The 19618-nt window shown below is 35.8% G+C and overlaps 2 protein-coding genes across 2 annotated transcripts; one reads left to right on the top strand and one right to left on the bottom strand.

Moving 5' to 3' along the window:
* LOC18790641 (WAT1-related protein At4g19185) lies at positions 1524–8873 on the bottom strand. Its single transcript, XM_007222901.2, has 7 exons — positions 8206–8873; positions 7378–7440; positions 7134–7250; positions 6757–7042; positions 3839–3994; positions 2133–2284; positions 1524–1968 (listed from the first exon to the last, which is right to left on the bottom strand). The coding sequence occupies exons 1-7, from the start codon at positions 8424–8426 to the stop codon at positions 1758–1760; spliced, it is 1206 nt and encodes a 401-aa protein (XP_007222963.2). The 5' UTR covers positions 8427–8873; the 3' UTR covers positions 1524–1757.
* Positions 13936–16135, top strand: LOC18793330 (uncharacterized hydrolase YugF). Its single transcript, XM_007224170.2, has 5 exons — positions 13936–14510; positions 14710–14821; positions 14980–15275; positions 15521–15590; positions 15686–16135. The coding sequence occupies exons 1-5, from the start codon at positions 14086–14088 to the stop codon at positions 16013–16015; spliced, it is 1233 nt and encodes a 410-aa protein (XP_007224232.2). The 5' UTR covers positions 13936–14085; the 3' UTR covers positions 16016–16135.

Here is a 19618-nt window from a genome sequence, read left to right as displayed (position 1 = left end):
AAGGAGCTAGCGAGCTAGATCTGGGCTATCATACCTATACGCAAGTTGAGGATGCTGCATCCACCCATGATCGAAATATATTTATATAATATCTACTCACAAACCCTTTTAGGGCGAAACACATTTTTACACATACGCATGTGTAGATTCCAAAGCATGCCACTGCCATCAAATTTTAGAGTCCCATCTGTTCACCGCATAAGGAGATGTGGGGTCAGGCACACTGTGTAAACAGTACACTGTCCTTTTCTTTATCGGATTAAACTGGAAAGAGAGTTTGCTTAGAGCCCAAGCAACAGGTCTCAGAGTGATCCAATGGTTTTGTTTGATAGGCGTGCCACTATTGATGTTTGGTTAAGCCCATAGAAAAATGATTGATTGGTCTATTATTTGGTTTTTAACGAATTTTAACTTCTAGTCAAGTCGTTGTGCTCTAAGTGGGGAACTGACTCAGATTAATTCTTTTTAACGCCTTATATGATAAAAGACTTTTAATATTATACTTTTATGCAACGGTGTAAAGAATTTTCTTGTGGGTTTGCCCAAGATTGGACAAGAAGCTTCAAGATCGAGCTAGAAAACCCAAGATTGGGCTAACTTTCCTAATAGAGAGTTCTAGCGAATTCTTGTTTGATATTGATTGAAACATATATAAAATGATAAAAGAATAGCTTATAAACTTAAATGCAATCAGAAAACATTGTTTATAACTGAAAATTTCTCAATTTGGTTCAGTACCACAATAATTTAAAGGAAAGGAGTTGATAAACTGTTAAATTTACAAACTTATAAAGGGAAAAATAGCTAGCCTAGCAACTAGGAGGAATCATATCAAATGTTGGCAAAGCAATAAACTTAAAAGATAACTCATGAGTTGTCAACTGGATATCTTAATAAAAGGGATATTAGTTGAGGAGTGAGTTCGACGACATCAATTGTTGATCGAATGTGAAGTCTGGGAGAAAAGTTGTCTCTTTTGAGAGTTGTGCTCTGCTAGTATATATAGGTTTCTTGGATTTTGAATATACATGCTTGGTGAATGGATGGTTGAAATTGATGTCAGTCCGTTCTTTGCGAGTAGAATCATTGAACTTGAGTGCTTTGATCTTTGTGTTGATGGTGAAAATTGCTTAAGCATGACCTTTCTTCGACAAGTTGGTCCAGTAGATGTTTATGGTTCAAATCGCATTTAATGAATTTACCCAAGTATATTCGTAATGTAACCTTACAGATACAGCTCGCGCATAGGATTTACCCTCAGTCCTCAGTCTCACGTAAGCACGAGCACCATACTAGCATAACAATCTTTAGCTTTTACTTTGCTTTTTCAATAACACGATTTGCTTATCTTGTGCATACAATACAAGGAAATTTTTCAGACCGACAAGACAAATAAGGATATGTTTTGAACACTTCTCCACTTCCATGAGTAGCCAAACTGAGGTCAAGACAAGGGAATCTATTTGACAGTTGAATCAGAATGGACAGAGGCAATTGTGCACAATATATATTTATTCTTCTAATGGGTTTTGTTCTTTCAAAAGAATTATGTATCACATAAATGTTATTCAATCAAATTTAAAAAGTAAAAAGCAAAATTCTTGTGTCCTAAAAGATATCCACTAAACTGCATCTCCTCAACAAGAAATCATATAAAATGCATTTAAAAAAACACACACAATCTTTTATCTCAACTGGTTTACCGTCGAAATTCCGGAATTAAGAAAACTTTACAGCACAACCAATCAAATGTTTTCTCAATCTGACGATTTTGGCAACGAGTTGGAAGGCCCTGAGAAAATAAGTCCTCTCTGGTATGGTATCTTGTTAATTGTTGCATCTTTGTGGATGAGAGGTTCGGAGGCTCGAGCCACGTGAGGCATAACATCCGGAGCTGCTTGTCTTTCTCTCAAAGACGCCCAAGTCACCACATAAAGACCAGCAATAATTAGTAATCCCCCTAAAACACTGTTGTCACATGTAAAAAGAAGACCAAATAAGCATCATTCCAACAAAATGCTAGCTCGGCCTCGGCCTCGGCAAATATCTATATATAAATATATAACAGTACATCTATGGCCAACCAACAAAAGGATTTTGTCACACAAGTATTGGGTGTGACCAGAGCATACCTTCCCAAATAAATAGGACTTCCAAGGAAAATTCTTGACAAAAAGGCCGAAGCTGCAGGTTGAAGTGGATTGTAAAGAGCAACTAAAGCAGGCCCCAAAATCTTATTGCTCCATGTCAGCAGTCCATAATTAAGGGCAGATGCAACAGTTCCCTGAAAACCAAAGAGTGATATTCACAACTTTTAACAATTCAACCTGCTTTCACATAAGATCTGCTAGAACTGTTAATAACATAAATAATTCAAAAGAAACGTTAATAGCAATATTATCAACTGTATGATTCAATAATTGCAAAAAAGTTACAGGCTATTTAACTTGTAAGGCAGAAGATATTAAAAGGAGCATCAAAGAGCTAATAGACATGCCATAGAGCTGTCATCAGTTATATGAGGCATAATTATGCACTCAGAGTTAATGAGTGATCAATCAAAAACACACTCACATAATCAGAGTCAACGAGTGGTTAGGTTGCTGATTATCCTCTGTAATTTACATGGCTTGTTGTGTCAGTTTTCACTGAAATGAAACTTAGGGTGGAGTAATGCAGCATAACTAGCATGGGGCCCTCTCTCTGGTTGAGCTAACTGATGCTGAATTTGAGTTAATCAATCATGAAGATGAAAAAAGGGTCTTGTGGGGGTAGAAAGAGGGTCTGAAGCCTTTTTCTTGGGGTTCCAGTGTAATAATCCAAAATTATCACCCGAACCGCCAACACACAGACAATTTACTGGCACCCTAAAATTGGGGTAAATGTTCAAAGCTCCAAATTAAAAACAAGTCAGCAGATTACTTATACAACTTTTTGCTTGCATTTGGAAATAACTTGGGCTCTCTTTGGTAATGTTTTTGGTTTATGCTATTTTAGTTAAAGATAGAGAAAGAAAAAGGAAAGTTTAGAAGAGTTAGCTAGTGAGGGGGAGATGAGAAAATAAGTAAAATGGTTTATGAAGTAAAGACAAATTTACAACTTTACATACTGTTTATTTTAAGTTTTAGTTTTATGTATTCTCCATGATTTCTTCCTCACCTTTCTCCTCTCTCATCTCCTTTTCCTTCCTTTCCCCTCCATCTTTTTACTAAGAAAATAAGCAAACCAAGGTGAAAGTTAGTTTGCTTTATGGGACGAAAAATTTGGCAGAGCTTCAAAATTGAATGACACAAAAGAAAAAAGTTGACTTTTTATATAGTGTATATTCTTTAAGATATTAAGTTTAAACCCTTTTGATCCACCCAGTATTTAGTTCATCAGCCATTAGAGCCCTAGACAGATTAGTTCATCTAAGAAGGTTTAGGCTTCTGTTTATTTTAAATCCCAATAGCACAAAATATTTTCTATAAATTAGTAATCCATTTCAAAAGAATACAGCATTCCATCAGTCTATAGATTCCTTACATACCCGAGGAGATGAGAATGAGGATCATTTCCAGAAGTTTAACAGAATCACACACTATTATCTGATGAATATACCGCATGGGATTGTCATCAAAACATATGGTCTCTCTCTCTCTCTCTCTCTCTCTCTCTCTCTCTCTCACACACACACACACATCTTTAAAATCACTAGCACATCAAAGCACAATCCCATGTTTAAATAGCCACTCAAACTTATCTTTGTATACACGAGGAATTATGATTAAGAGTGCTGACAAAATTTCACATGGATAAAACCAGATTCAGCTAAATATATCATTAATTGGAAACTTACAGCGTAAATAACAGCAAAAAGCTCAGACTGTGTCAAGCTCCAGTCTGTTGACTCATTTGTCATAAATAATGCGGTCACCACCATCAAAAGAGCACCGAAGAAGTATGAATATGCTGTGACTGACAAGTTGGCAGGATATCTTTTCAAAAGTGGAGCCTGAAAGTTACCACAGTAATAAATGGAATGTCAAGTTATCGACTGAAAGAAATTGAAAACACATTATATTTATATATTTCCAAGCAGTTGAACAAAAATGTATGCACTAAAGAAAGGAAAAGGTCACTCTACCACCTTATGGATGTTATTTTATTTCATACAGTCTCCCTGTTATGTAAAAACTAAAAGTATCCCTGCCTCCACAACCCCCTACCCAGATTTATGTATTATGTATTCTATTAAAATTGACAACGCATGTATCTCCCTCAATAGAACAAACCAAAAGTTTATAAACATCAACTTTTGATGATATGGTGACTGGTGGAGAAAACGACAGATTTTATAGCTTCAAACATCATAGTTACTACAAAATGCATGAGTTGTCATTAATTTGCAATGGAAAATGTTGAACGACCCAATACCAGATTAAATCATAGGCTGTAAAGTGACTTTTTGAACCACGGAATGTAACAAAATTCATGAGCGTGTTAAAGTGAATTTTCCCCTTCAAAGAATGTAACTAAATAAAACCAAAACAAATACAACCATTTTCAACCAAAATATATATCAGGTCAAACCCCTCTCAGCCCCATAGTATGCACCTAAACATCTAAGGGATAATCTAGGACATGCAAAATGGTGCAGAACATGATGGAATCATGAAATTCCAGCAACAAATCAGCAAATGAGCAGGCATGTCAATGAAGCAAAGAATGCGAACGTAATCAAGTGTGACGCTTCCTATCCATAGGAGTGATGCCTATGAAACCATTTGGTGGAGAACTGGTAGTTAGTGTTATCCTGTTTATTCTTCAATTGGTGAACCCTAGCAAACAATCAAATTTAACCTTTCCCTTAATTTTTTTCAAACCCTAACTTCACAAATTCCCAATTTTTGTAACCCTAACCCTAATTTCCCCAAATCTGATAAGATCGATAAAGATTATTAAAGCATATCTCCACTACACACACACACAGAAACTGGAAGCCATCCTACCTTCTTCGTTTCTACTTTTAGATTTCCAATTTCCGAGTACGATGGCTACGAGGTTAGAGAAATTGATGTGGGATTTCCTTTAGAATGATGCTATAAGGGAAGAAGGATAATTCATATTTGTAGAAATCAAAAGATAGATGAGGATTGGCTATTGGAAACTCATTGAAAGGCCAATGTCTTGTTGGGAAAATAGTTGTGAACAGATGAGTTAGTAATTGGAAAGTCCTTAAACAGGACATTCTCAAGACTACCCTTGTGAGGGCACAATGCAGAAATGACAGAGGCAGGAAAAGTCTAGCCTGCCATAGTTTGAGCATTGTAAGTTTGTAACTATGAGAGAAGCAGTTTAGGAACATCTATAATAGTAGTCTAGGCTGTTGAGGATATATACTTGTATCTGAGACAAGTAAGCTAATTAAATAATAATTGTTGTGTACATTTATATGATTCATTTCAGTTAATTACATTCATCTAATATGTATGCGAATTATCACTCACTATGAATTTCTAGTGCAACAGAAGAAATAAATTCACAGAACACACATTCATCCATTTGAAGTGCATTTTTGTCCTAATTTTTCTAACATCCCTGTTATTCAATTCATATCTGATTTCCCAGTAAACCAACAATTTAATGAATTTTTTGTTTCTTCACAACTCTGAAATGTTAACAGTATACACACATATCAGGAGTTAGTAAACAAGTAATAGGTATGCTAACCAATGATACACCTACAAAACAAGGACTTGGAAAGCAGCTTACCTCTACATAGGACAGAAATTCTATGATCAAAAGTAAGAAACCAATTATACTGGCCTAAAAATTTGGGTAAAGCCAAGACTTAATTACACTTTCCAATAAATTCTCGAAACAGATTTTCTATTTCGAACTCCTTCAACTAGTATCATGCCCACATTTTGGCTGAAAGAAAGAAAGTATTTTCCCAGAACAAAAGGCAAAGGAAAATAAAAGAAACACAACAATTCTCACAAGGTTTTCCCAAAAAATAAAAGAACGAGGTTATGTACATCATTCCTTCACTAAATTGAAAAATAATAGCATTGAACAAGCTCACCTAGCACTTATTACCTAACCTTGTGTTTGGATGGAGGAATAAACTTAGAATTTGTACATAAGGTAGAAGTTTTAAATTGACAGTACTAATTCCCTTGTTTGGGTTCATAAACATAGAAATTTAGAAATTCTATGTGGGAAAAAATGGAATTTGGAGGTCATAAACTCCAACTTCAAATTCCATCTAAATAGGTGTCATTTCTAAAATTTCAAGACAGTGAGAGGTTTAGGGTTTATATTTCATAGATGAATCCCACTATACTTATAGATTACCCAAACTAGAAACTCTGCAAATTCTAGAACTTTAAACTCTCATCATTTTAAATTCCATCATTCTGAAATTCTTTAGTACTCTTAAACTTATTCATCCAAAAACAGGGTAAGTGACTTTGAGGCCAACTACAGTTTTTTTGGCTAACCTAGGAGCAATGTAAGGGAATGGTCAAATGTGAAAAGCCACTCACCAAGAAATCAACCATCTTGCATTATTTTTCACTTCTAGTTCTGTCTTCTAGTTAGGTATTTGGCATAAGTGGCATGACAGAGGCATCCACACATTCTAGAGAGCTTGGTAATTCAACATAATTGATCAGTCAAGAGATTTTTTTTATTTTTATAAATCACACACCTAAAAAGTAAATGAGATAGGTATAGATTCAACAAATCAAGTTAAAGTATAAAGTCATGCACCTGAATGGCTAAAAAAGCGGCCATGCACATACAGTTTCCTAATAAGCATAAAACTCCAAGATGAAAATGATCTAGCCCAAACTGTAGAAAACTAGACATCAACCATCCAGCTGGCTCTGGTTGACCTCTGGCACTTATTTCGTTCTGTGCTGCAAAGTCTGGCTCTATATATCCAATCAAAACAGGTCCCCGGAATAAGACCATTAATATGGCTCCAAAAACACATACAAGTGTACCGCCAACCTTTGCCTGCCCCTCAGTTCTAAGCAAGTTCACTCTTTCTGTACTGCATGAACAATTTCACATATGATATTGAACAAATAATATCTAAACATGCAAAAGTGTGCATCTCTACGTGTAGAGAAATATAAACTGACCCCATTAGAACAGCCAGGATAAACGTAAACACTGGGATAGCAGGCTGTATCGCAGCAGCATAAGTTGGATTAGTGTAGCCAAGACCAATAAGAAACAAAAGCTGGTTGCCAAAGATCCTATTTAATATAAGAAAGCAATAAGAATCAAATGTCAAAGGGATGCTGCATCAATCAGCCCAGTAGATTAGTAATATAAGTAATCACGATATGATTATAAAGGTAGCACTGAAGCATCGAGTCTTACCCACTTAGTCCAAGAAAGAAGAAGGACATGAACAGGCGTCTATTCATTGGTTGTCGAATCCGTCTGCACACAGGATATGAGAAATGTTACATACTACTGTGTTTTGTGCACTTACAATCCTACTTGAAAGTAAACTGCATAATCATGTTCACAAGGATGAAGAAGCTGATATGCCCATGTTCAAATTCAGGACCCATTTGGATATACCCCTCAAAAGTTTAATTGCTCAATGTTATTCCACGGTATGACTTCAAATACAAATGAATCATCATCTATGGAGCTATTATATAAAGGACATTCATTCCAACAAATAGAAGGCCACAATTCATGGGTTGGACCCACCAAAGTAGGATCTTTGTAAGGACATGTGGGTCTGATCCTAAAGTTCCACGGTTCTGGCATACTGTATCCATTCTCAAGAATCCAACCCGTGCAGTTGCACTTGACACCTGAGACTTTCACCAGGCCATGAGACAATGGCTCAGAAATATTGTGATGATCTGGTAATAAAACTCCAAGGAAGTGACCATGAATGATGAAAATGGTTCTCAACTTGATTGCATTATTTTCAATATGATAGATTAAGAGTCTATGCAAGAAACAATGCGAACATTCGATACCCAAACAGACCCAAAAACAGCAGGAACAAAAGACGCAAAATAAAGATAAATAAGTCAGAAATCATGGTCTGAGTCTGAGCATACAATACAGAGTTGTTGCTAGATTAACCCAAGTGAAATTTGGATTACATTAGTTGCAAATGGAATCGAAATTGATGGGTGGCATCAGGTCTAACGAAATAAATATAACAGATAAAAGAGAGCATACTTTTCACGGACGTAGGCGATGGGAGCAAGGATGGCAAGAGCAAGGAGGTCCCGGAATACGCAGAATACAAGCTGGTTGATGCCAACATTGAGGGCCACTTTGGTAATCACATGATACCCTCCGTTGAAGAGCTGAACCACGGCCATGGCCGCATGTGCCCTCCAAACATCACCTCCTCCAACTCCAATAACCCCTGCCCCTGCCATGCTCACAGCTGCCATAACTCTCTCCCTTTCTTTTCAGATTTCAGGTGTCTAAGGGAAGGGGGAGAGAGATTTGAAGGAAATGACAGTTTGTTTTGTTGGGTCAAGAGACTCGAGTGGTTGGATTTTGTGTGAGTGAATCAAACACTATCTGTATGTATGTGGACCGGACAACCCTTTATCCTTAATCTTCAAGACACATCACTGTTTGCTGGTTTTGGAGATTCTCTTTCCATACAATAAAAACAACCACAACAACCACTATTTTGTTACGATCTTATTTGCGTCGGCGGCGGCATTTCCCTTCATTTTTTTTAACCTTCAAACCAATCCCACGTCAAGACGAAGTCACGAACAACCCTGCCTTCAAATTCCCAATCGGCTTCTTCTTTGTTTTCTGTCTTTTTCTTTTTTTAACCTTTTCTTTATTGCTCTCCTCCTTTTGAAAAGTACAAATTAAAATTACTGTTGTGGGTATAAGATTTTTTTTTTTTCCTTGGAGTAAAAAATTAATTACTGTAAAGTTTTTTTTTTTTTTTTGAGAAATTCTATGGTTGATAATTCTGCCAAAAAAGCCACTAGCCATAAGGGGCCAATACAAACTAGCCACAAAAGGACCATTACAATAACGGAGCGGTCTAATATCAAAATTAAGAAAATCAGATATGTCTCCACTAACGATCAGGCAAGATCAATGAAACTCTGGCATAGACATCCCAACTAAGATTGCAAACTTAGAATAATAAAAAAAATATAAAGTTTGAAAAAATCAAGCCATAACAATACAAATAAAACTCTCACCAAGGAGAGATGAAAAACTCTCACAAAGGAGAGATGAAAAACTCTCACAAAAGGAGAGGTGAAAACTACACAGAGAACTCAAAGAGTCTCTGCAACTTATTCCAAACATAAAGAAATTGCAAAAAAGATGGTGGTGGAGATCCGACGCCGAAATGCAGGTGAAGATCCGACACTGAGCCGCAGTCGGCTATAATGGTTGGATGAAAATCATAACAAAACTAAGACAATAGGGAAAACCCTTTGTCTCTGAAAATAGGAGAAGAGGTGAAAGGAGGAAGAGAGGAAGAGAAAAGGGGAAAGGAGGGGAAGAACAATGGCTTCCTCCCCCTTCAAAGTGAAAAAGGCTTTAAGAGTGTTTTTTGAGAGAAAAAGGACTAGGGTTTCCCAAGAAGAAATATAGGACAGGGTTCGATCAATTTCTTTTGATAGATAACCAATTACTGTAAAGTTTAAAAGGCCTGCAATGCAACATGTCAAAGTTTTTGGTTTTGCGGGTTCTTGTCATGAAATTTGGATCAATTACCACTAATTATAAGATTTTTTGGAGCCTTGCATATGGGGGAAATAAAATGGTAGACGATTGATGTCCATCTCAATCATAATACGCATTAAATTTAAGCATGGTCTGCCATTGAATTGTTCTTTTTTGTTTTATTTTGATTTGTTTGGACATGCCTGTCCTTATAATTTCCGATTATAATTGTTTTTATTTTTCTATAATAAAAAATGCAGTAAGCCAACACAAACATAAACCAAAAATCCAGTGATGGGATTGGCACTTTTTGCCCCTAACTAATTTGTTGACACATACCTTAACCTTCCTACTTAACACAAGAACCTAAACACAAACATAAACCAAAAAATCCAGTGATGGGATTGAGCTCTATAGTGTACACCTTTTGCCCCTAACTAATTTGTTGACACATACCCTCCTACTTAACACAAGTTAAATAAGGTTATCCATCGCTTTTAAATAATAACACACACATATATATAGTCAGACTTCACATTATCCGACTTCGTTCCCTTGATTTATCAATTTTCTTTCCTTTTATCTTGGAAGCTGGTTCATCTGTGCCTATGTCCAGATCCATTTGAGAGCTTTCTTTCTTTTCAATCCTTGCTTCCCAAAAAGCCTCATACACTCTGCCTCCTCAAGTCTGCTTTCTTTTTTTATATGTCAAAGTCATTTGTTCTTCTTTCCCTTTCTTTGTGTGAATAGTATGAGGTCATTAAGGTCCCGTTTGAGATTGCTTTTTTTCCTCAAAAAATATGCTTTACTTTAAAGTTAAGCAATTTAAGATATTTGATAAAAATAAAATGTCCCAATTATTTTAAAAGTAATAGCCTTTTGATAGCAGATTTTAAGAGTAGACTTTGGGTTGCTTTTCAAAGCTGCTTTCAAAAGAAGGATAGATGAGCCTTTAATGAATTTTTTTAAAGGACTTCTTAGATCTAGATCCAAAATGATTAGTTGTCATTAGATTTAATCCACACATTTTTGGTTTTTGATGTAGGTCCTTTGACATTTATTATTTTTTTTTTATTGTGTCGATTTTACCCTTGAGGTAAATAAGGAAAACATATTGAAAATCTAAATTTAATACATTATTTTTCTTGTAATTTAATTTCAGAATTTAAATTTTGAATTCTTTCCTTGATAATATTTTCCAATATATGGATAAAATTCAATTTAATCAATGAAAAATAAAGATCCACATATTATACCAATTATTCAGGCAAGCACCCACATGAAATTATGTACCTAACATACATGTAAATAATATTATTATTAGCAATGGAAAAATTTTAGTGATAAATCGTGTTACCTATAAGTCAGAAACATAAATTAAAAGACTACCTATAAGTTAAGAACATAAATTAGAAGACTGCCTATAAGTTAGATACAAAAATAGACAAATAAAAATTGTATGTTACCCATAAAAAAAAAAAAAAGGTACATAAAATACTATTATTCATTGTCGAAAATATGAAAAACACATATACCTATGCAATAGGCAATAGAACAATATACCTACATCATAGGATAATATATCTACAAGAGTATGTAATATACCTCTATCATAGGGACAAATGAATTTCAAGAGACTTTCCGTATCTGACATCAAAATGGTCCCCAAGAAAAGTTGCCAACAAGTATCACCAATATTAGTACCATTTGAGGAATATTCTGCCATAATTCTCTACTTGCTATGGAAGTATGTTGTAGGCTTATTTTTTCAAATTGTCTTTCGTCCTTTCATAGAGTCTACTGATGTGAAGAAGAAGTGGGAGAACAGCTCTTGGGGTAGGAAATTGATTCAATGAGGAGAGAAAGGTTTTTATTTAAATGCTCTATGGGATATGTTTGCGATATTTTCCTTTTCTATTCAATGACAAAGTCATAAATGGCTAAATATTATCACATAAATTACTAAATATTATCACATAAATTACTATTACCCGATTCAAGGCATAATGGGCAACATTGGAACACAAAATAATTTTTAAAAATAAAAATAAAAAGATTACATCATAAAATATTAAAAAATGTAATCCTATGTGACACAAAAGTCAAATGACTTGTATCAAAGTTGCAAAATCCGAGAATTAAACCCAACTTCTCAATGAAAATTTGGATCTATATCAACTTTTTTTTTTTAAATTCACTAAATACCATTATTAATTTTTTTTTAAGAGTGCCACTATTTCCACCCACCTGTCCTATTTCCCCACCCACCATGTAAATTTGAAAAAAAAACCAATCCTATTTTTCCACCCACCATTATTCTTAAAATACCCTTTAATTATTAATTCAAAGCAAATTCTTTCAAAAACCCAACTAATATTTGTTTTCCTTCCTGACCCGTATTAAAGGAAACCCCTCATTTCTTTCCTCCAAGCCAATTGTGGTTCTTTCAAGAGTTCATCCCTCTTTCTCATCATGGAGGACGTGACGCATGGGCTTTGTGATGAGAAAGGTTGTGTGCGGTAAAAAAGGGGATTTGAGTATTTATTTTCTTTTAGGTCTTCTTTAATTTTTTATTTATTTATTTTAATACATTTGTGGTTGAAGAACATGAAGTTAAAGCATGGGTTCGAATGCTTATGGTCCCCAGGCTCCTATCATGTTGATCTCCCTCAATCAAATAATACCAATAGCTTGTTGTTTGAAGCAAATAGACGAAAATTAAACAACTTCATTACATATAATTTCATGAAATCTTAAAAGGACAATAGGAGCCTTTGAAGGAAAAATTAATTTTGCCCACATTTGTTTCGTAGAGAAAATGATAGTACCTTTGAAAGAAATCAGATTTATGATGGAAAAATAGTAAAACTTTGGGAAGCTTTTAAAAAACAAAGAGAATGGCTAGATGAGGAAGAAGAAGTTGTGTGCAATGTGTGGGTCAAGAATTTAAGTTAATAAAAGGCTATATGTATTATGAGATTAATCCAGTGGCTGGTATAAAATTGTTGCTCACACTTAGGTGAGGGAGATTGGTTTTGTCCATAAGTCCTTAGATGTAAGATCCCACATCAACCAACGGAGAGGGAGTGATGTGCCTTATATGTGCACACCCGCATCCATCTAGCACGAGGCCTTTTGGGAGCTCACTGGTTTCGAAGTCGTAGGAACTCCGAAGTTAAGCGAGTTGGGGGCTAGAGCAATCCCAGGATGGGTGACTCACTGGGAAGTTGCTCGTGAGTTCCCAGAAACAAAACCGTGAGGGCAGAGAGGGGGCCCAAAGCGGACAATATCTTGCTACGGCGGAGTTGATCCCGGGATGTGACAATTTGGTATCAGAGTCACTCTGCCGTGTGGTGCGAGTGTGCCGACGGGGACGTCGGGCCCTTAAAGAGGGGTGGATTGTAAGATCCCACATCAACCAATAGAGAGGGGGTGATGTGCCTTATATGTGCACACCCGAATCCATCTAGCACGAGGCCTTTTGGGAGCTCATTGGCTTCGGAGTCGTAGGAACTCCGAAGTTAAGCGAGTTGGGAGCTAAAGTAATCCCAGGATGGGTGACTCACTGGGAAGTTGCTCGTGAGCTCCCAGAAACAAAACCGTGAGGGTCCCAGAGAGGGGGGCCCAAAGCGGACAATATCGTGCTACGGTGGAGCCGATCCCAGGATGTGACATTAGAAGTCATTTTATAAATGGGTAAATTTGTCTTTAAAATTTTGAAGAAAATGTGGGTGGGAAAATAGCACATAGTGGTGGAAATAGCAGCACTCTTTTTTAAATGACACTACATCCACCTCCATATCCAACTCCACCACATCATTCCCCTCCACAATCACCACCTCCACCACCTCCACAACTACCATTCCGACCACCACCACTACCACAACCACCACCTTCACCACCACTACCACATCCTTCTGCGCCACAACCACCACCACGACAACCACCTCCACCACCACCACTACCATTACAACCACATAATTAACGCATAACACTTTCAACATCATGTCTATTTTAGTCATTATTTACAGTTACAACAATTTTATATTAAGATTTACCAAATCATTTTGACACTGCTTTTTGTACTAACTTCACTTTAAAAATATTGTTTACCAAACATGAAGCTACTTTATTTTATAATTAATTATTTTCAAAGCACAGTAAAATTAATTTTTTTAAAAAGTAACAGCAATCTCAAACTAGCCCAAAATACGTTTTCATAAGTTGGCTTCAACCCTCCTCCTCTAGTCTCTACCAAAAAACAAAAATCATAAACTTATCGAATGTCGGTGTAAATAAATACGTTACTTCTTTGCAAGACCATACATAAATAAATTTAATAACCAACAAGAAAGAAAGAAAGAAAGAAAGGAAGAAAGAGAGAGAGGGAGAGAAACAAAAACAATGGATCTGACGGGAAGGGCTGCCCATCCACTTTCGCTTGGGCTGCCGCCTGTCCATTTGCAATTCTTGGAGGAGCAATCGCGGCCAAGCAAGCACAAAGGGGTAGGGATAAGGAGCTTGCTTCGATATGGTGGAGGAAAGCGTCTTAATAATCGAACTATTCTTCCTTTCTTCAAGAATAGTGTCATCCCAACAACTTGTTGTGCAGCAAAGGCAACTACATCTACAGGTGCTGCTGCTGGCGATATGTTGGAAGTGGATTTGAGAGAGATTAAGGACAAATGCAAAAAGTGGAATTGGAAGGGTAGATACGCCATCAATTACTTTGTTTCTCACTCTTCTTCTGATCCACACTCATCAAATCCAAATCGTCCCCCTATACTTCTTGTTCATGGTTTCGGTGCCTCCATTCCTCACTGGCGCAGGTTTGTCTTTAGTCCAATTTACGCATGCATGCTTCGATGCTTATCCATATCTATATCCATTTAGCTAGCTAGCCAGTGGCCACACATTATCCCCCAAAGCCGAAGTTAAAGACAGTAACAATCAAGTCAAGTTATTAATTTCATCTGTTTTTACTATTTACCCCAAAAGTTAATGTGATTGATTACTTTACTTGCTCAGAAATATTAGGACGTTGGCTCAGATTTATACCGTTTATGCTATTGACCTCATCGGGTTTGGTGCCTCAGAGAAGCCAGTAGGCTTTTCATATACCATGGAAAAATGGGCTGAGGTAAATGCTCTCCGAGTCTCCGAATCATATTTATTTCATTATAAAATTAAAATCCAATATCTTCTTATTTAAATTAAGAGAATCCTTTAATTATTATAATATTATTGTAAACTTAAATATAAGTGTCTGACTCAAGTGTCGTTAATTACTGCAAACAGTTAATCTTGGATTTTTTGGATGAAATTGTTCAAGAGCCGACTGTGTTGATAGGGAACTCTGTTGGGAGCCTTGCTTGTGTCATTGCTGCTGCCTCAGCCTCAGGTGCTGAGGCAGAATCTAATAATAAAGCACGCGTTCGAGGGTTGGTGCTTTTAAATTGTGCGGGTGGTATGAACAATAAAGCAATTACTGATGACTGGAGGATCAAGCTTTTCTTACCTTTGCTTTGGTTGATTGATTTTCTGTTGAAGCAACGAGGAATTGCTTCCGCCATTTTTGAGCGTGTCAAACAGAGGTGAGCTATTCAACTATACATATGATATGATTCATTCAGCAGCTACATATAGCCTATACGTACGTATGTACATATACGTACGTACGTACATATGTACATACGTAAGTAGTTATAATAAAGCTAGCTAGCTGCTTAGCTAGCATGTCGTGAGTATATATATTTATATCGATCTAGTCTGAGTCTGACCATGTGTGTGTGTATATATATATATATATCTATATATATATATGACATGCTTGATGCAGAGATAATATAAGGAATATCTTATTGTCTGTTTACGGGAATAAGGAATCTGTTGATGAAGAATTAGTAGAGGTAGAGTATCCTCTCCTTAATTAGTATTTCGGTTTCATCAATAACTAAATTACATACATGTCCCGACCTCTTTCTTTCTCCCATTTTCCTTGCAGATAATCATGGAACCCACCTGCGACCCCGGGGCGCTTGATGCTTTTGTTTCTATCGTGACTGGCCCCCCAGGACCAAGCCCGGTGCAGTTGATGCCAACAATAATTTCCTCCTCCCTACCACTTCTAGTTTTATGGGGGGATGAAGACCCCTTCACTCCACTTGATGGACCTATCGGCAAATACTTCACCTCCCTACCTTCTCAACTACCCTACGTCACCCTCTTTGTTTTACAAGGGGTTGGGCATTGTCCCCACGATGACAGGCCTGACTTAGTACACCAGAAACTTCTTCCCTGGTTGGATCACTTTTCTACTGTAACTCACACTTAAACACAGAATTAACTACTTGTTGACGAGTCAAGAGAGTCCGTTGTAGATGCTCTTATATAAATGACATAACATCTTAATAATTTTTAGGAATGGCAGGTTTATGTGATGAACAACTTTTGCACATTCTTGTCTCACCTTCACATAAGTACGATGAGGGCACGTGTTGGCCCAAAACACCAAAAAAGGCCCAATAACCTAGTGCAACGCCAAGTGTGGAGTAGAATTGGCAAAATTCCTTGTCGGGTCCGGTCTCCGGCCCTATTGGGTGGAGATTTTTGGGGAAGACGGGGGCAGGTGGGGATTCCATATTTTCAAAAATATTCAATCGGGGATGGTATTGTTATCCTCATCCTTGAAGGTGGCCCGATAAGTAATGTATTTGTTTTTAATTAATAAATATATAATATATTACAATATAACAATTAAAAAGTTATGTAAGACAGTGAGGCTTTGGATATTTTTTTTAATTTTTTAATTTTATGATTTTATTAGTTTTGTCAAATTAAATTGAGTAGTTTAGTGAAATTTTATAGTTCAATTGAATGTAATTGAGTTGAATGATAGTTTAAGGTGAAATTTAAGTGTTATAATATGAATGATTTTTTGATTTTTTTGATTTATAAAAAACCAAGGATTAGTGTCGGGTTTAGGATAACATCCCTCAACGGGGAAGTGGATTCTCATAAATTTCATCAGGATGGGGGCGAGGACAAGTGTAATAACCCGATCCTAAATTATTATTTAATTATTAAATTATTCAAATAAAAGACAAATTTACCCTGAGAATATTTTATTGGGCTTAAAGTTGACTTTTGTTCTGGAAAGATTTTGGGGAATTGAATGGCACCATGACGTAGATTGCGCCGAGATGAGTCCAAAGACACGTAGTGGGTCAAATCGGAGTTGTAATGAAAAAGTTACGATCAAAGGAAGCATAGTGGCAAAATCGTAAATAATTCAAAGTAAGATTTTTTTACGATTGAGTACAAAAGATGGTGATTTTGCAATCTCTTTGCCAACTAGAACACCAATTTCAAACAAAGATTTATGGGTGTAGTAGTAAGCGAAGTGGTAGTATTTTTAATGTAAAGTGTTGTTTAAATGTGAAGCAATTACCAAGAACACTGCAACTTAGCATGCAATTCTCTACAAAAAATAATGTGTGCAGTAACAAAATTTAGTAGCACTCGAGAGAACGAGGTAGACCAAAGGCAAACATTCTCACACAAAAAGAAGAACAAATTGAACTCTCAAATTGATTTAGTGTGAAATTTCTCACTCTTCACTATTTACTTTGGATATGTTGAAAGATTATAATATAATATATATATATATATATACAGTCATGATCTCTTGGACCACATGAGTCCAAGAGTTGTGGTCACTCATCGTTGGATATTAATCTAATGGTTCAAAAAAAGTTTCTTAAAAGGAGTTCAAGATTGAGTGAACCGTTGAATTTACATTCAACGGTGAGTGACCACAAATCTCTTGGACTCCTGTGGTCCAAGAGATCGGGACTGTATATATATAAAGCAAAAGGCAGAGAATGGTGAAACATTCAAAATACCATAAAATGTCATTGGTTAATTAAAACATTAAGAATTAAAATTATTAATTAAATGAGGATAATATCACATTTTTTCATATTAAAAAAAATTAAAAAAAACAAAATCAGATAATAGCTCATACTTTTATGGAACATAACTACCCATATTATCTTTTGTTAATTCAAAAAATAAAATAAAAAATAAAAAAGAAAATCAATTGGCACATGCGTGAGCGTGTGCCAAGGGGCTAGTATATATAATATATTTAAAGAGTATAGTTGCGCGGATATACTCATGATTTTTTTTAGACCAAAGACAAACATTCCCACAAAAATCAGAAGAACTAATTGAACTCTCAAATTGATTTACTGTAAAATTTATCTCTCTTCAATATCTGCTTTGGAGATGTCGAAACTAGCAAATTAATAACTATAAAGTATAAACCAATGCAAATAGAAGGATAAATTTTTTATAAAAAATAAATAGTATAGCCGGCCGGCTATACTCTGATTGAATATAATATACTAAACACTATAGCCGAGCGGCTATACTATTTTTACACAAGCGGGCGCTAGGAGCCACACCAAGCGGTGGTCTTTTTTTTATCATAAATAGTATAGCCGCGCGGCTATACCTGGGGGTTTTTAAAAAAAATAAAAAAGTATGGCCGGGCGGCTATTATAAAATTTTTTTTTGACACGTGGTGAAATGGCGCTATGCGCGAGGAGGTTTTTTAAATTTTTTATAAATAGTATAGCCGATCGGCTATACTGGACTTTTTAATAATAAAAAATGTAATACTTGGACTTTTTATCACTCAACCCGCCAACACACAGCCAATTTACTTACATACCCAAGGAGATGAGAATGAGGATCATTTCCAGAAGTTTAACAGAATCACACTACTATATGTTGAATATACCGCATGGAATTGTCATCAAAACATATGCTCTCTCTCTCTCTCTCATCTTTAAAATCAGTAGCACATCAAAGCACAATCCCATGTTTAAATATTCACTCAAACTTATCTTTGTATACACGAGGAATTATGATTAATAATTGTTGTGTACATTTATATGATTCATTTAAGTTATTACATTCATCTAATATGTATGTGAATGATCGCTTACTATGAATTTCTAGTGCAACAGAAGACATAATTGCACAGAAATAATTACACCTACAAACACAAGGACTTGGAAAGCAGCCTAGCTCTACATAAGACAGAAATTATATGATCAAAAGTAGGAAACCAATTATGCTGGCCTAAAAATTTGCGTAAAGCCAAGACTTAATTAGACTTTCCAATAAATTCTCGAAACAGATTTTCTAGTTCGAACTCCTTCAACTAGTAGCAAGCTCACATTTTGGTTGAAAGAAAGAAAGTATTTTCCTAGAACAACTCTGATTAAATATAATATACTAAAACCGTATAGCCGCACGACTATACTATTTTTGACACGTTGCGAAGTTGTTGCTAGGCGCCACACCAGGCGTGTGGTCCGATTTTTATTATATAGTATCGCCGCGCGGCTATACTGGGTTTTAAAAAAAAAAAGACAATATAACTGATAGGCTATAAAAAATGTATAGCCAATCGGCTATACTATTTTTGACACGTGGCCAAATGGGCGCTAGGGACCAGGCAGCATTTTTTTTTCTCTAAATAGTATAGCCGAGCGGCTATACTTTGATTTTTAATAATAAAATTTATTATAAAAAATAGTATGGCCTGCGGGATATACTTTTTTGACATGTGGGTTTCTTTTTTTATAAATAGTATAACCGCGTGGCTATACTCCAATTTTTTTTGATAATAAAAATAGTATAGCCGTCCGGCTATACTACGTTTTAAAAAAAACAGTATAGCCATCCGGCTATACGATGTTTGACACATGGCGAAATGGGTGTTTGGCGCCAGTAGGTGTATTATTTATTTATTTTATAAATAGTATAGCCACCGGCCATACACTATGTTTTTAATAATAAAAATAGTCTAGCTGATCGGCTATATTATGTTTTTTATTATAAAAAAAAAATTATAGCCCGGCGG

The sequence above is a fragment of the Prunus persica genome, chromosome G1 (genome assembly GCF_000346465.2).
Source record: "Prunus persica cultivar Lovell chromosome G1, Prunus_persica_NCBIv2, whole genome shotgun sequence".
Lineage (NCBI taxonomy): Eukaryota > Viridiplantae > Streptophyta > Magnoliopsida > Rosales > Rosaceae > Prunus > Prunus persica.
Note: the sequence above shows the minus strand (reverse complement) of the source record. Positions and strands in the feature narration are given on the sequence as shown.

Excerpts from the sequence above, each read along its gene's own strand:
- LOC18790641 (XM_007222901.2), bottom strand. The coding sequence starts at position 8,426 with ATGGCAGCTGTGAGCATGGCAGGGGCAGGGGTTATTGGAGTTGGAGGA. Across the intron at positions 3,995-6,756 it reads CCGCTTTTTTAGCCATTCAG|GCTCCACTTTTGAAAAGATA; the intron begins GTGCATGACTTT and ends GGTAACTTTCAG. Across the intron at positions 1,969-2,132 it reads AGTCCTATTTATTTGGGAAG|TGTTTTAGGGGGATTACTAA; the intron begins GTATGCTCTGGT and ends ATGTGACAACAG.
- LOC18793330 (XM_007224170.2), top strand. The coding sequence starts at position 14,086 with ATGGATCTGACGGGAAGGGCTGCCCATCCACTTTCGCTTGGGCTGCCG. Across the intron at positions 15,276-15,520 it reads TTTGAGCGTGTCAAACAGAG|AGATAATATAAGGAATATCT; the intron begins GTGAGCTATTCA and ends TGCTTGATGCAG. Across the intron at positions 15,591-15,685 it reads TTGATGAAGAATTAGTAGAG|ATAATCATGGAACCCACCTG; the intron begins GTAGAGTATCCT and ends TTTTCCTTGCAG.